At 40.9% G+C, this 16,974-nt stretch overlaps 6 protein-coding genes across 6 annotated transcripts; 3 read left to right on the forward strand and 3 right to left on the reverse strand. All coding sequences in view use genetic code 12, as the record gives it.

Annotated features, from left to right (window-relative positions):
• Positions 1-122: 122 nt before the first annotated feature.
• Positions 123-4,778, forward strand: RJT20DRAFT_59593 (ubiquitin-specific protease). Its single transcript, XM_064920903.1, has one exon. It carries the CDS (start codon positions 547-549, stop codon positions 4,612-4,614), a length of 4,068 nt encoding a protein of 1,355 aa, XP_064772673.1. The 5' UTR covers positions 123-546; the 3' UTR covers positions 4,615-4,778.
• A 29-nt stretch (positions 4,779-4,807) lies between these two features.
• Positions 4,808-5,899, reverse strand: RJT20DRAFT_130760 (putative pantetheine-phosphate adenylyltransferase). Its single transcript, XM_064917830.1, has one exon. It carries the CDS (start codon positions 5,858-5,860, stop codon positions 4,943-4,945), a length of 918 nt encoding a protein of 305 aa, XP_064772674.1. The 5' UTR covers positions 5,861-5,899; the 3' UTR covers positions 4,808-4,942.
• RJT20DRAFT_130761 (uncharacterized protein) lies at positions 5,900-9,428 on the reverse strand. The gene has a single exon (XM_064917831.1). The coding sequence runs from the start codon at positions 9,078-9,080 to the stop codon at positions 6,075-6,077; it is 3,006 nt and encodes a 1,001-aa protein (XP_064772675.1). The 5' UTR covers positions 9,081-9,428; the 3' UTR covers positions 5,900-6,074.
• Positions 9,429-9,489: 61 nt separating this feature from the next.
• On the forward strand, positions 9,490-11,849 carry CWC22 (U2-type spliceosomal complex subunit). Its single transcript, XM_064920904.1, has one exon. The coding sequence runs from the start codon at positions 9,550-9,552 to the stop codon at positions 11,587-11,589; it is 2,040 nt and encodes a 679-aa protein (XP_064772676.1). The 5' UTR covers positions 9,490-9,549; the 3' UTR covers positions 11,590-11,849.
• A 720-nt stretch (positions 11,850-12,569) lies between these two features.
• Positions 12,570-13,314, forward strand: CYC1 (cytochrome c). The gene has a single exon (XM_064917832.1). It carries the CDS (start codon positions 12,643-12,645, stop codon positions 12,973-12,975), a length of 333 nt encoding a protein of 110 aa, XP_064772677.1. The 5' UTR covers positions 12,570-12,642; the 3' UTR covers positions 12,976-13,314.
• A 216-nt stretch (positions 13,315-13,530) lies between these two features.
• On the reverse strand, positions 13,531-15,979 carry RJT20DRAFT_130765 (GMC family oxidoreductase). The gene has a single exon (XM_064917833.1). The coding sequence runs from the start codon at positions 15,719-15,721 to the stop codon at positions 13,619-13,621; it is 2,103 nt and encodes a 700-aa protein (XP_064772678.1). The 5' UTR covers positions 15,722-15,979; the 3' UTR covers positions 13,531-13,618.
• Positions 15,980-16,974: the final 995 nt, after the last annotated feature.

The following is a 16,974-nucleotide window of genomic DNA, read 5'->3' on the forward strand; positions in this document are numbered from 1 at the left end:
AAGCATCAATCCATCAGCAGGTAACCCAAAAACGCCGCATATACGTGTATCATTGCACCACCAGACTTCCGCCAGTTGAAACGGACTGTAGACCGACAAATTAGCGTAGATCCCGTGCTATTCTGTGATTTGCTGCCAGATCTCTGGAACCACTAGCAAACGAAACAAGGAAACACCCGCTGGGGACAACAATTGGCCACAAATCGGACCTTTTCCGGCGATCTAACCGTTCCCATAGACAATTGTCAATACAAGAGTCACCCTAGGACTTGTTGCAGCCGAATTCCTTGAAAACTGCTCGTGTTACACTATTCTATTGTGGCAACACTGGAATAGCCTGCTATTAATAATATCGGATTATTAAGAAAGTAGTCAGCAGCGCTTACATCAGCCATCCAATCAATTGAGTCAGCATCAAAGCAGCCCAAAGAAACAACCACCACCGGCAACCCAAGCACCCCCAATACAGTGACTATTCACAGCAAAGACCCTCAGCCACCGTCAATTCCTATCCGCATCCCCCCTGACGGCAAACGCAGCTACACCATGATCTCGGAAAACGCAGCCAGGAATGATTCGATGGATATCGATAAGAAGGAGGTGATCGAGATCGACAGTGATTACGAAAGCGAACGAACTAAGAGAAGCAATAAGAATAATACCACCCCCAATGCTCACAATGTAAGCAACCATACGGAAATAGAGCCCGAAGAGGAGCTTGAGGAGGTTGACGACGACGACGACGATTTGGATGAAAATGACGAAGACGATGACGATTCGGAGGATATAGTAGAAATCTCCACCAAGAAGTCCGCCACCAATTCTAATAATAGCGTGATTCCACCTGCTAACGACTTTGCAGCAACAGCCAAACGCCTAATGAAACCAATCCCAGACTACCCTGTTGCTGCTGAAGCTCATTATGTGTGGGAGATTAACGATTGGAACGGACTTAAAGAGGACAAAGTTCGTTCCCCCACATTCCGTTGCGGAGACTTCGAATGGAACATCCTCCTCTTCCCAAGAGGAAATGCTCATAACAATGCAGTCTCTTTATATATGGAACCACACCCAATTGCAGGAGAAGATGGCGAAATTAGTGATGATTGGTATGTGTGTGCTCAATTTGGATTAGACATATGGAATCCAAACCACCCAGAGAGTCATCTTCCCTCTGGTTCGAGCCATAGATTTAACAAGAATGAAACTGATTGGGGATTCTCGTCATTGATTGATGCGAAGCAACTTGTTTCTACCAATAATAGTAGAATAGGCAACCAGCCTCATGCAATTTTGGAAAACAACAAGGTCAACATCACCGGTTATGTGCGGATTATTGATGACAGTTCTACAGGAGTCTTGTGGCATTCATTTGTGGACTATGACTCAAAGAAGAGTACGGGATTTGTCGGTTTGAATAACCAGGGGGCAACCTGTTACTTGAACTCGTTATTGCAATCTTATTTCACTACATTGAACTTCAGAAAGTTAGTATACCAGATACCTACAAATAGTACGCCAAGTTCAAAACCAAGTGTTGCATTATCTCTCCAAAGGATCTTTTACTTACTTCTGACGTCGAAGGAACCAGTAGGAACCCTAGAGCTCACCAAATCATTTGGTTGGGACTCGTCGGATGCCTTTACACAACATGATGTTCAAGAGTTAAATCGTATCTTGATGGATAAACTTGAAACCGCAATGAAAGGATCCGAAATAGAAAATAGCCTCAATGATATATTTGTCGGCAAAATGAAATCATACATTCGTTGTGTGCATGTCCCATACGAATCATCGCGTGTTGAAGACTTCTGGGACATTCAATTGAATGTCAAGGGATTTAAAAATCTCCAAGAATCGTTTGCAAACTACATCGAGATCGAAATGTTAGAAGGCGAAAACAAATATCAGGCTGGAGATGAGCATGGTTACCAAGATGCAAAGAAGGGTGTTGTGTTTGAGCTGTTTCCTCCTGTTCTCCACCTCCAATTAAAGCGTTTTGAGTATGATTTCATGGTTGACGACTTAGTTAAGATTGATGACTTCTATGAGTTTCCCGATTCCATAGACTTGAGGCCATACTTGGATGAAGAATTACCAAAGGAAGTCTTAGACCAAAATTGGACATATAATCTTCATGGTGTCTTGGTACATCAGGGAAGTATTTCTAATGGCCATTATTATGCTATGATTAAGCCCCAAGCTCGTAATGACACATGGTTGAGATTCGACGATGACAAGGTGTGGAAAGTGACTAAAGGACAAGTATTCAAGGAAAACTTTGGTGCTAACGAGGTTAGTGCTGAAGAGTTTGCCAAAATGTCTAGATTGGAACAACAGGAGAACTTGATACGTAGAGTGACAAGTGCTTACATGTTAGTCTACTATAGAGAGAGTCTCCTCGACAAAGTCCTTCCCAATGGAGAAGAGGATATTACAAGTGTAATTCCAGATCATATTCCTAACCAGATCAAATACGAGATTGAAGAAAGGGAGAGATTAGAACGTTTGAAACAAGAGGCGTTATATTATACGAATGTGAAGTTCATTACTACCAACACTATCAACAGTTATTCTGGGTTTGATCTTGCTTTAGATCCTACCTTACCTAAATTCTACGATGAGAGTCTTGTAGGAACTGACAGTGAGCCTTTGACATTCAAAGTGAAGAAAGACGATCCATTCCTTCTGTTGAATAAACTCATAGGTAAGCAATTAGGTTACATCACCGAAGACAAGGATGGCGAGAATGCTGATATGAACGTCGACAGCGACGAGCTTCCATTTAGATTGATTGCAACTTGTCACAGAAACAATCATACCAACAGAACAGACACTGAAGTTGTCGAAGAGCTTAAAGATGCCACTATTAATTCCGTATTTTTCAAAGCTTTCAATAGGAAGTATGACGAAATGGTGTTCTATGTTGAGGAGATAAATAAGGATTTGCGTAATGTAACCAAGATTGTCCCTCCAAGTAGCAACCCAGTTGATCCAAAAGATTTCAGTTTCGATGTTGTTTTCGACAAGTTGAAGAAAATAGGAACAACTGTGTCCCCAGAATTCAAATTTTCGGGAATATTTGATTACTCGAACCATATTCTTATCTTCGTCAAGTATTTTGACCCAATTTCTCAACAAGTTCGGGGTTTGAGTCATATTGTTGTATCCAAGGATGATATTATAGGAACCATTGTAGAACCAGTTAACAAGTTCTTAGATTTTGACCCACATCTTCAACTCGACCTATTTGAAGAGTTATCGCCAACCAAAATTGAAAAAATAGACCCAGCTTTAACATTTGAAAAACACGAATTGAGTAATGGTGATATAATTACTGTCCAAGTGCACAATGCTTCAGAGTTAGCTGGAGAAAGGAAGTTTAGAGACGCCAAGGAATACTATACTTTCTTATTAACAAGAATGCATATAGTTGTAAAGCCTTTCAAGGCTGAAATTGACGAAGAAGATAGTGATTTTGTCGCTGACGAAAATGACGAATCGCCAATTGCTCCTTCCGTTGGTAACGGTAACAACACCAATGGCTCGAAAGCAATTCCTAAAGATCTTATTAAGGGACAAGATGCACAGGACTTTCCATCTGATGACGAAGTTACTGCTAAGCAAATTGAAACAGCAAAGCAGATTTCGAAGTCATTTTCTTTATGGATATCCACTACTTATAGCTACCAGGATCTTGCGTCTGAGATTGCCAGTAGATTAGACTCGAGCGTTGATCCTAGTTTCCTTCGTATATTTGTGCTCAACAACCAAAGACAAAGGTACCCGCTCAAAACAAGTCATCATTTAGGACTGTTCTTCCCAAAAACAGTACCTGTTAATCAAACAGTTCAATTCGAATACGAGATATTGAACATCAAGCTCCGTGATTATGAAAATTTGAAACTGGTAAAGATTCATTGGCTTCATAGCCTCCTTCAATACCAAGTCTTCGAACTCTTAGTTCCTAAAAATGGATTAGTTGTTGATTTGATCAACAAACTCTTGCACAAAGTTCATGTTCCCAAAAAGGACTTGAAGCATATTCTTGTATGGTCCGGATCAAACCATACATATCTTGACCTTGTCAAGTTTGATAAGCCGATTGACCAGATCCAAGATGGTGTTGATTTATATGCTGGTGTCTTCCCTGCAGAAGTAGAGATTTTGTCCAGCCATGATATGTTCAAGCGATTCGTTAACGAACCCGTCGACTTGAACGAATTTGATAACGATTTCCTTAAAGAGGAGTATGTAACTTCAAAGAAGCTCAGCAAAAACTTAAATTTGATCCCAGCTTTTCATTTCTACAAAAACAGCACCTATCATCACGGAGTTCCTTTCATTTTGGCAGTTTATCCAGACGAAAAGTTTCCCGAAACAAAGGAGAGGTTGCGCCGGAAGTTGGGTCTCGGAATTCAAGCTTTTGAGAAGATGCGCTTTGCTTTAGCTGACAGTCACGATAAAGGCGTTTATATTGATCACGAGAATTCAGATTTAGTTCTTTTCAACGAGATCGGTAAGGCGCAGTCAGCTATATCTTTTGCATTGGACCATCCTGATCGTAACCCACGTCGCCAAGGTCAGTTCGATAAGGGAATTTCCATTAAGTAATTGAGACAATAAGCTTTGAATACAGTTGACAAGTTAAGATATCAAATAGTGTAAGTGGTGCCATTCGTGGGCACTAAACTTATTATAGCGAATAGGAATATTATACAAACTTGCTGGCTTTCAAGTACAGAATATTCGGGGCTCTCAATTACGTTGCGTTTGCTTTAATTTTCAGCATATACAAAGGAGTATTTAATATATGTGGTGTCATATGGACTTGGAAATGTAAATACTAGATATCTTTTAATCTTAATCTACTAAAAATATCCGATGACCTTCTTTCTTCGTTCTTCATTTTCCATTCTACAAGAAACATCTTCTACCTACTTCAGCTCTTTGTCTTCGTGGCTCCTCTATATGCTTGTTCTCTGATTTCAGTTGAACTCAATTTGCCCTTCCAGTTGTTCTCCGCTGTAGACTCGCCTTCTCCAATCACTTGAATGGCAGTTACATCCAATTCCTTGAAACCTCTCTCCTTTCTATAGTTATTCACATAGTCTCCTCCCTTAAACGACTCATAGCTCACCACCAAAGCATCTATGTCCCTTACAAATCCAGTAGGTCCACAGATATCATTAATCTCATATATCTCATACAGAACGAGTTCGTCTATCAGTATAATATTGAGGAAAGATAGAACACTATTCTGTCTTTCTGCGTAGGTTTCCAAAACATCAGCATATCGCTTCTTCACAAGCAATTTGGGACCCGTTATACCTACAATGAGTTTCTTTCTGGTAAGAAAGAGGGCCACTGAGAGAAGAATCTTGTGGCCATCATGCAAATGATCAAATGTGCCTCCAAGTGCTCCCACGTTAAAAGATTGCACTCCTTTTCCGGGTGAAGTTTGCTGTGGAGGCAATTGGGGCGATTTTTGAAGTTTTGGCGGCAATGGAATCACCCTAACGTGTGGAGGTATATCTATACCTGTGGTGTCAGTGCCTATTGTGAACACGGTGGACCAGTTACGTGTGGCCGAAGGCGACGACGATGAGTGGGTGAACTTGTTGAAAACAACGTTGATTTCAAGACGGTAATCATACCCAGCAGTCATAGCGGCTTTTCTGGCTACGAAGTAGTATTTGCTAAGCACGCTATTGAGGTCATTACTGTCAAGAATCGGTTTAAGAATAACAATATCAAATCGGCTCAATCCATACTGCACTTTCTCCAGAAATACCTGCTGTATGTACGAAGTGTAGTCGTGGGACGTAGGGTCCTGAAGAAGAATTACGGGATATGCCATTGCACAACTCCTATCTCTTTCAATGCACAAGTTGTATGTCTATTCAGAGTGGTTTATATACATCAATCGACCACTTCGAATGGTTCCAAGTCCTGAAAAATGGATTGTGGAGAGGTTTTTCTATGTACAGGAAGGCGTATAACCTCTTATGTATGGATGATATGATAAGAATGTTGGGGTATGGTATTTCTAGGACCAAGGGTATAATGGTTGATTAAACTGACTTTTCAGAAACAGGCGACTCTGTTGTTGACTCAGGTGAAGTTTCAGTTGAATCAAAAGTCTCTTCACCACTTTTCTCTGTGGTCTCTACTACCTTATCTGCTGCTTTGTCCGGCTGCAAACAGGTGTATATTTTTTTTGCGATCGTGCGAAGCTTACTGGTGGCAGTGGAGTCGTCAGATTGCAATTGGAAGATCCTCTTGAGGTTTGTTACGAGGATGACATCTTGCCTTGATAAGCCTTGCTTCTCCTTGAGTTCATTGTAGACATACTCCATCGATTTGAGGATTGGGGTTGAATAGCTGAGGTTCTTGCGGGAGTCGATAAGATTCTTTGGAGAATAGATCAAAATTCCAGAGTGGATGATTTCCTTGTGGAACTCTAATTTTTCGGCTTCGGTGCTGTCTATCCATGTACTATTGTAGATTCGTTCAATAATCTTGTTATATGAATCGACATAGAGATTTGGAAGAAGATAGTTATTTTGTGAGTGTGAAGTCGAGCGCGATTCCATGACTAAGAGAGCATCCATAAAGTGGCTTAAGTTGACGAGGTAGCTTCCTAACTGTTGACCTGAAATTGATTTCTTGGGGGTGTTGTTCAGAATCTGCTGTTCTTTCTTTTCTATCACCGATTTATTGTAATTGCTGTCGTTGAAGTAATGTAAATCCTTGATCAAACTGGAGAAAATCACATCTGCCGTCTTCATTCTTGGTCTCAAGGAGTATGTGGCATTGCAATAGGGACTAACCAAAGATGAGAAGATCTCTACGATGACATTGCTAGCCGAGGTGCCCTTTTGCTTGAAGTGCTCGTTAAGTTTGAAGATGAAGTTTTCAATCAACATGATATCAACTATCTCTTCATTATGTTTTTGACTTGTTTTGGCTTCTCTCTTAGCTGCTTCTCCGTCATTCAGAGGATAGAATCTGGCAAAGTCACTTGTGCTTAAGACTCCCTTCTGAATGCCATTCTTCTTGATACTTGCAATGCTGTCAGAAGAAATATTAATTCCTCCCCACTTAGTTAAAGCATACCATACAGCAACTACAAATTCTTCCTTTCTTCCAAGCTTAATTAATCCCTCCAATGCTTGAGCAAGTAAGAATCTGTTCACCCCTGGTCTCTTTCTCTCAATATGAGCTTTAGCTTCATCCGACAACTTCTTGCCAAACTTGCCCCTAGAAGATTTGTAGGCTTTATGCAATTCTAGTAATTTCATGTCAGAGATAGGAATTCGAGTGAAATCCACAAGTGGCTTGTCCTTGCCACTAAATATAGCTCTAGTTTTATTTTTCGAAGAAGGTGGAGGAGGGAAAATAACGTTTGGATTGACCTTTGATCTTTCCAAGGACGACGAGATTATATTTTCTGGAAGGATATCACTTGCTGAAGCTCCTTCTTCCAATGAATTCAAGAAGATATTTTGCTCTTCAAATTGCTTAATGACTTCCCTTATTCTCGAATCCGTGTGGTATTTGAGGTTTTTATTGACCAGGCTTGCATTGCCATCGAGCTCAATTTCACTCATATAAGTGAAAACTTCTTCGACCTCGGGACACCAGAACTTCAAGTATTCCAATCCCCTCTGAACGTAGGCATAATGAGATCCCAGTTTTATATCCGCACCAGTGCCTAAGTTGCTACTTATGAAGCACGAAACAAAAACCGAGACAAATGCAGGGTCAATATTAACCAATTGCCGTCTAGCCTTAGCTCTGTAGTCTATCAACAAAGTTGGGTTAGCGTCAGCCTCTTCCTTAGTAGGAGGAACAGGAGGAGTTGCAGCATGTAAAACTTTTTCCAATATTAATTCCGCTGTTGACACCAAAGTTCCTTGTGCCTCTAAAAGTCTCAAAGTCTTTTCAATATTGGGCATCTGCTTATTTTCGTGGATCAAAGTACTCTTGTGGTTTGTGTATCTCTTCACACCATCCAAAAGAATCGTGAATGTTTGAATATCAGGTACTAGTACAGGCAAAGTTGACTTTGGATCCGGAATTATAGTATCAAAAAATGCCCATGCTTGTTCTTGATCATTCTTGAAGTTCTTGATCAACAAACTCAAGCATGCGTTGAAATGCTCAATTGAGCATCTGTTATCTATCACTTCCCTCTTAGATTTCGGATCTTTCTCGACTATAATGTCTGAATCATGTTTGCTGTATTGTTGTCTGTATCTGTCAAAAATTCCTTTGATGTTTTCACACATTTCGTCTGAAACGCCACCCCATTTGTGGGACTTAGCTATTCCATCAAAGAATATAATATAGGTTTGTGAGTTGCTTGGGATTCCCCATCTTTTACGATCGTTGTGGTTTTTCATCGCACCTTTGACATCCCCACGTTCTAACAACCACTGCAAAATGGCGTTCATTCCGACTACTGCATCTTCTGGTTTCACCAATCTTACTAGATAGAGGGCACGTTCGATGTCGTTATCTCTTTCCAAAAGTTTTAGGATATCCGAGGTGACGAGAAAGGGGTCCTTTAACTGCAAATCGTTGGTTCCAAGCAATGTGAACACGAGCTTCTTGTCTGGAGAAACCTTGGTTACTTTCTTCATATGAACAATATTCTTAAATATGAGCAATGCCTTGTCTGAATCTGGTTTAAGATCCTGGGGCTTGAGTTGGTGAATATTGATTGTTGAGCCGTTTTCAGTCTGAAAAATCGCCGTATCGTACTTTGACTTGAGGATCAAAAGAGCCTTCTGCAACGAATAGTTATGACTAGCACGACTGGACAGTTGTCTAGTCTTCTGGGCCTTTCTTTCGTATTCTGATGGTGCCTTTCTGAGAACTTGTCCCGTTTCTATGAAATAGTTCAATTTGGCTTGAAGATTTGTAGAATTCTTCTTTACCTCTGGGAGTTTCGATTTTTCACTCTGATATCTTCCAACAGTAGAGCTCCTTTCCCTGGTGGCATAGCATCGTATGAGGTCTAACTGTGTTCTTCGTACAATACCAGCTGATCCTATACTTCGTAACATATTCATCTTTAGTGTGTTCTATTCTGTTTAAAGTAGTATTATGAAGAGCACTAATGTAACGTATAACTTATATCCTATATCTTTATAACTTATATCTTTATTAAATATATCTTACCAGTTCTTTCACTCTTTCACTCTTTCACTTTTCCACCACAGTGCCACTCACAGTATTGTTACCTTTATGAGCCTAACAAGCAATAACGCAATAATGCAATTCTCTCAACAAAAGAATACTAATGAATAACATTCATTCATCACTGTTGCAACTTCTTCTCTTCTCTCTCTTCTCTTCTCCATAAAAAATCAAATCGGATGCGTTCTACATTTTTTCGGGTGCGACATCTCAGATGCCGGACACGTGAAATTTATTTGCAGTAGCCAGGAACAGAGAAGAGGAAGAAGATGGGGATGGAATCGGTGAGATAAGTGGTTGTGTTTGACCGGACAGAAACTGGAAATTGGACCGGGAGACATCATGCTGGTAGAAAATGATACCAACAGGGATCAAATCTCCGAGGAAATTGTCCTGGGAGTGAAGCTGAAGGAAAACGCCCATGATGCCCTGGGAACCATCGCTAAACTGGAAAATCCACTGAGTATCGACTATTCCGATGAAAAGTACCAGAAAGACCAATGGAAAGCACTCAAACGGGCCATTCACAAGCAAATATACACATTGGAGGCACACACTGTAGAGAAAGTTGTTTTGGACTTGTTTAAGTTGAATCTCGTGCGAGGAAGAGGACTCCTTGTACGAGAGATAATGAAGGCTGAACTAGAAGACAATAGATACACCGCTGTATTTGCGTCATTGATAGCAGTTTTGAACTCCAAAATCCCAGAAATAGGTGAATTACTCGTACTGCGGCTTGTGTTGCAATTCAGAAAGAATTATAAAAGAAACAACAAGCGTATTTGCATTTCTTCCTCCGTATTCATATGCCATTTGACCAACCAACGAGTGGTCAGCGAAATCTTGATCCTTCAGATGTTACAACTTCTTTTGGAAGATCCGACAGATGCAACCATAGAAATAGCAACGAGGAATTTAAAAGTGGTAGGAAAGTATTTGAATGACAAATCTGCAATTGCAAATAATATGATATACGCAAGATTAAGAGATATACTACATGATAACGAGTCAATAAGCGAAAGAAGCAAGTCAATTATTCAAGAGTTGACAAAAATCCGCAAAAGTGGTTTTAGATATTATCCAACAATAGAGAAATCCTTGGACTTGGTAGATGAGGAGGACAAGGAGACTCATGTAATAGAATTGGGCGGACAAATCGAATCACAGGAAGAGTTAAATGTTTTCCAATTCGACGAAGACTACGAGTCCAATGAAAAGGAGTATGACCAAATACGAAAGGAAATACTAGATGAAGAGGAAGAGGAAAACGTGGAGCCTGAAAAGGAAGAAGAAAAGCCAGTAAAGGTGGAGATAGAAGACATGACACAAGCTGATTTGCTCCAGTACCAGAAAACCGTTTACTTGACCGTGATGTCGTCAATGTCATCCGAAGAAGCTGTTCATAAACTCTTGAAATTAAACTTCAACCAATCTAAAGAAGATAAATTAAAGAATAACGCGATATTGGCAGACATGATAGTGAAATGCTGTTCACAAGAGAAAACGTACTCAAAGTACTACGGAGTTATAGGAGAGAAATTATGTTCAACAAATAAATTCTGGCATTCAACATTTGTCAAGCTCTTCAAGCAGTATTATGAAGTCATTGACCTGTTGGATACGAACGCATTAAGAAATGTAGGAAAGTTCTTTGGTCATTTGTTTGCTTCTGATAAACTTGCAATCGATGAAAGTTGGAGCGATATAAGGTTAACAGAAGCAGACACGAACGCAGCTAGCAGAATTATGCTAAAGTTTATCTTCCAGGAAATGATAGAAGAATTAGGCACAAAGGAGGTGAAAGAGAGGTTAATTCATGACGACTTCATAAAAGAAAAAATCAACGGTGTTTTCCCCGTAGTGAATGTCACCTGGAAGGATGCGGAGCATTTGAGGTTCTCTATCAATTACTTCACAGCAATTGGCCTTGGCGTGTTGACTGAAGAAATGAGAGACGTTTTGAAGGATTTGCCGCCTCCACCACCATTTGAAGACGAGGACAGAGGAAGATCCAGATCCAGATCAATAAGATCGGCAGACGATTCACGCTCTAGAAGCTACTCTAGAAGCTATTCCAGAAGCAGATCTGGAAGTTATTCAAGAAGTCGGTCCAGTAGCTATTCGCGTAGTAGATCAGTCAGTTATTCCAGAAGTCGGTCAAGAAGTTATTCCAGAAGTCGTACTCCGTCTCGAAGCAGAAGCAGAAGTCGTTCACGAAGCGTTTCGTACTCCAGGTCCCCCAGTCCCGTCAATAGGAATGGGGAGCATGTAGAGCACGAATCTCGTGGCGATAACGTCACTCGTACACCTTCACGGGAGCCCCTTAAACGTCGAAAAGATGACGTTGAAAGTACACATTCTGGCAAAAGAACAAGACATTAAACTACTACAATACCACAGCAGACATGAAAAGTGAAAATTCTGGAAAATAAAATATCGAACTATTTTCTTCCATGCCATGCCATGCCATTCCCAAAATTTTCTCCATATCCCCCATACAATCCAATCCGGGGTATTTATTTAAAAAAATTCTGTAGTCAACACGAATGAAACGAAATATCACATAATATACCACTGGTACCTAAATTCGTCTAAAAAAAACCCCTTCTTCTCTCTTCATCACAACTCTCATTTTAACCATTCCACTTATTCCTCTACCATTCCACTTTTTACTTATTTCCTCCATTCCACCATTTCTCGGGCTTTGCCGTCCCCAAACGCCCTCCCACCAAACACCATCCTGTAAACAATGGCTGCAATACCTGCCTCCACGCGCAAAATATTGAATCATCGTCGTGTTATATATACTCTCCACCTGTCAACATGACCGCGGACTTATCGGAGCCTCTCACGAACGGTGCAACACAAAGCTCATCTTGAATCATCTCATCTCATACCAGGAATGACTGTCGTGGCTTGCGGGTGCAAAATGGCAGTTCCAGTGCCGGTCTGGATATCCGGAAGTGGGCGGGATTTTTCGGGTCGACTCAGCAACGGATTATTCCAGCGAGACTATGAGGCTAGAGAGAGAGAGAGAATACCTACTAATGAGCATAGAAGCACAGTAATTCACGCCACAAATACCAGAAAAGTTCAAAATAACCTTCCCATCACCATCTACCAACTACTACCACCATCTCCACCAATTTCCCCCCTTTCTTACCCCCAAAATCCCATCTTTTACCTACTCCCTCCAATAGTCCACCTCGTCGCAGGAACCACTTGTCCCCTGTGTATTCCGAGCAATTCCGGTCTTCCGCCTGCAGCCAATGAGAGGCCTTTTGTTAGCAATTACATTTATTGGCTAAATTTTTCAGCTCCCATATAAAAGGAACAGGACATTCCGAAGGAAAAACACCAGTGGTTCTTTTGTGAAGAAAGTTTTCTGTTTAGGCTAGTTTCTCAGCGAAAGTTACACCGATATAATTTACAAAAATGCCAGCTCCATTCGAAAAGGGATCCGAGAAGAAGGGTGCTACCTTGTTCAAGACCAGATGTTTGCAATGCCACACCGTCGAGGCTGGTGGACCACACAAGGTTGGTCCTAACTTGCACGGTGTTTTCGGTAGAAAGTCCGGTCTTGCTGCTGGTTACTCTTACACCGACGCCAACAAGAAGAAGGGTGTCGAATGGTCCGAGCAAACCATGTCCGACTACCTTGAGAACCCAAAGAAATACATTCCAGGTACCAAGATGGCTTTCGGTGGTTTGAAGAAGGCTAAGGACAGAAACGACTTGATCACCTACTTGGTTTCTGCCACCAAATAAGTGGTATGACACTCCGCCGCCAGACGCTCAATTGAATAGCATCAGATGTATCGTGCTCCATCATGTCAGCATCGAATAATGTTCTAAACATTGAAAAAAATGAAATCAAGAGAGCTACAACTCCTTTCAATCCTCATCTGCTATTTTTATAGATTTATTTCTTTCCAACAAGGACTTCATCCTCGTGGTGTTTCTCCTACACTCTAATTCGAAAATAGTTGATTCACTTTTATAGTCATAGTTTCTGTATATACTCGTATTTATAATCAGTACAATTACATCACTGACTCCCTATTTCGTAGATTTTAACCAGAATTGTACGGCGCTCTCTTTAGGAGAACACTGTCACCCCATGGCTATTCTCTGCCTACCTACCTATTATATCTCAGATAAGAATGGGTGAAATTAGGTTATAAGTGAAATTGTTCATAATGTACGGCCGTGCCGATTCACGTGATCCCGGCTTTAAGCCTCTAACAATGACGTCGTTAGTCGACGATTGCAAAATGGAGATTTGTTGATAGAATGTCTTAAGATAAGGTTAATTAATGATTCGGCGAATTCAATCTTTAGCTACGTGTCAGAGATATGTGTCGCTTCAAATGGAAAATAAGTAAGTTCTAACTATAAAAATCCTAAATACTTAAAGTTTGGCTGTCTTTTGGATATCCTTCACAACTTCCAAGGCTACATGCCTAGCGAAAGTCATAGTTGTGATCATAGGATTAACCCCACTGGCTGTTGGCAACGTACTTGCATCGGCAATGTAGATGTTGCTGCATTCAAACAAGCGCCCTTTCAAATCACAGGCTCCGTATCCAGGTCCCCTACCAGACATACGGCAAGAACTCATTTGATGAGCAGACCCGTAGGCACATCCGTAGTTATCGAAAGACACATTGCCCATGGCCTTTCTCCACTCTTGGTAGTCCTTGTCATTAATATCTCTCTCCTCTTTGCGTTTACTAGTCTTAAAGGAAGGAGACCATGCCTGTGGAGAAAATATCTCCTTTGCACCTTCAATGTATAGCATATCAGCAGTTACCAATGCAGCTTGCAATAATGCATTACGATCGAACTTGTTGATCTCGTAGTTGATTGATATAGCATCCGGTCTTCTACTATCGCACGAAACAGTACCCGAAGATGTGTCTCTGGTAATAAGGAGCATTGGGGTCAAATTCTGGTATTTCATCGAGTCTTGTAAGAACTTGTCACTAGACTCCCATGGTAGGAAAACTGCCTCCAACATCGGAGTCGTCAAAATCGTTTCAACCTTGGCACCATGTGCCTTACCATCTAAGTCATCTACTTCGGTAGCAACGGCTGTCATGATGTCTTTCTCGTATGGGGCTGTTCTCTTTTCCTTACCAAAGTCTCCAAAGAGAACAGTAACTGGATGCAACTTTAAGTTGGCTCCAATATGCTTGTTTTTGAAGCCTGAGTTTTGCAATATTACTGGGGTGTTTAAAGAACCTCCGGCAACCACAAACTTCTTGGGTCCCGTTATCTTGAACGTATTTCCGGTAACCAAGTCGTGACATAATGCAGCCGTAGCCTTGCCATTCTCATGAATAATTCTAAGCACTCTTACTTGATCCAAGAATGTTGATCCCTTGGAAGCAGCATCTCTGAACCAACAATTAACGGAACCCTGCTTGATTCCATATTTACAACCTAAGTAGCAAAATCCACAACTATGCTTCTTATGGCCACCAATATTCTGAGCCACTTTCTTTGCTTTATAACCTAACTTTTTACTTCCTTCCAAGATGACTTCATTTCCAAGTGAAAGATTAATTGCCTCTGTAGACGCTCCCATCTTGTCCCAGACATATTGTTGACAAGATTCAAAATGCTCTCCAGCAGCCCATTCAAGACCGTAATCGGTATACCATTCATTTCTGACTTTGAATGGAGTCTTTAAACAGGCAGACCAGTTTACAGTTGAACCACCTCCAAAGGTAGATCCAGCAAGTACAGTTACTTGCTGGTTTGCAGTAGCCAAAAGTCCACCTTTTTGATATAAGTTCTGGAACCCCTCAAGGTCATTAAAAGACAACTCGTTATTGGAATAATATTTACCCTTTTCGAGAACCAATGTCTTGAGTCCTTCATTTGCTAAAGTATGTGCAACAACACCAGCTCCTGAACCTGAACCAATTATCAAGACGTCAACATCTGGTAAGTGCAATTCCTTTCCTTCAGGTCTGGCTATCATGGAGTACTTGAACTGGTCAATTACTTGATTTTCATATACGCTTTCCCTTGTCTCCCTTCCTGGGTAGCCCATCGCCTTGTTGTATTGTTCTGAGGCCAATTTGTTAAACGTTGAAACAGTTAAGCCATGGACAAGTCTGAAGATTTTCCTTTTGGCAGTGATGTTGGAATCACGCCAAGATCTCAACAATGCTTCCTTTTGATCGAGAGTCATGTTTCTAACCAACGTTGTTGACCCTGTGAGTATGGGAGCCAAGATGGAAGAGTCCAAAACGGTGGTTAGGACGATAAACAACTGAGTTCCTGCGATTGTATCGCCGTTAACAGCATCTTTGACAAGTCTAATAAACTGTGGGTTCCGTGAAGGACGAACAGTGGTTCTGATAAGCTCGTCCAAGTTGGCTTTATCGAACTCTTGGTCCACGTAAGGTTCAAGGGTCAGGGCAGTTGTTTCGTGGACAATACCGTCTGACAAGTGGACAAATACTTCCACGAGCTCGTCGCTTGCAACTTCTGGGATGAACATCACTAGCTAGTTTATTGCAATTGGGTCAATGGAGAGTAATGGTATGCTTTATTGTCTTATCGATGACTGAAGATTTTGTGGGGTACAACCTTAAAGCTCAACTGGGACCGAGTAAGTGGATGAATGCCTACTCTATTGAAACCTTTCTGTGTTGCAATTTGAACCTCGGTTCTTTGAAATAGACAATTGAGAAGTGCAATTGATATGTATATATATCATACATATATATATAAATGACTAAATCTAAATTCAAAGGACTCCACGCCTAAACTATGTAACTAAATATACAAACCAAACGACGAGCATTTGCATTTGAAAATATCAACTCCCCTATTACCAATCATGCCGAAACCGGTTCCATTTCATTCTTGTATACATATACGTATACATATATCGCACTACCGAAATGCCGACTTCTCCAATTAAACAAGCTCTTCTCCACTTACGGAAATGTTCAATATACATCACCATGTTGCAGATTACCAATTTGGAAGGAGTCCATACTAATGAGCATGCACAGTATGGAGGTGGTCAAGTGGATGACTGTGTACATGCGAAAGTAGATGTCACGGTCAGAAAAAGGGATAGATAAGAGAGAAGACACGATGAGTGAGGGCTGTTTAAAAGGTTAGGGACAATAACGCAATGGATAGTACAACAGAGAATGTTAAAAGGCAATTGACAGGTTCAAAGGCAATTAACGGGGGTAAAAGGCAATTAACAGGGGCTACTTGAGGGTTCTCTACGGGGAACAGAGTGGGTGATAAGCACTCAGTGTGCGAAAAGTGGGGTTGGGATGACGGTTGGTTAAGCAGGAGCAGGAGAGATTTGGAGTATGGGCACTGGCATAATTGAAATACGTGTGTCATAAGGGTTTGCTGTAGAGCTGGATTTGATATAAGCTGGTACAGATATTAAGAATGGCAGTAGGAATGCAAAAACACAGTTTTCATTATCTTTCTGCATCTTCGTGTTCTTATCTTGACATAGATTCATAGTTCAATTATCTTGCTGCTTCATTTTCTATACCATGCACAATGGAGTTTTTTTTATCATCACCTTCGTCCCTATCTAACCTACGGAACATAACAATTCCCATCGAAAGTCAATAGAGCAGCCATTTGTGTTGAACCATGGCTGGCACAAGGCAGGCGGCTTGAATTATCTTTAAGGTCTAAGGCACAACCTTTAAACGACATTCTGTCAGTCAGTTGATATTAACCATGGGCTACGGTAATAAGTAGAATTATGCA

Source organism: Scheffersomyces xylosifermentans (assembly GCF_036884685.1).
Source record: "Scheffersomyces xylosifermentans strain CBS 12540 chromosome Unknown RJT20scaffold_7, whole genome shotgun sequence".
Classification (NCBI taxonomy): Eukaryota; Fungi; Ascomycota; class Pichiomycetes; order Serinales; family Debaryomycetaceae; genus Scheffersomyces; species Scheffersomyces xylosifermentans.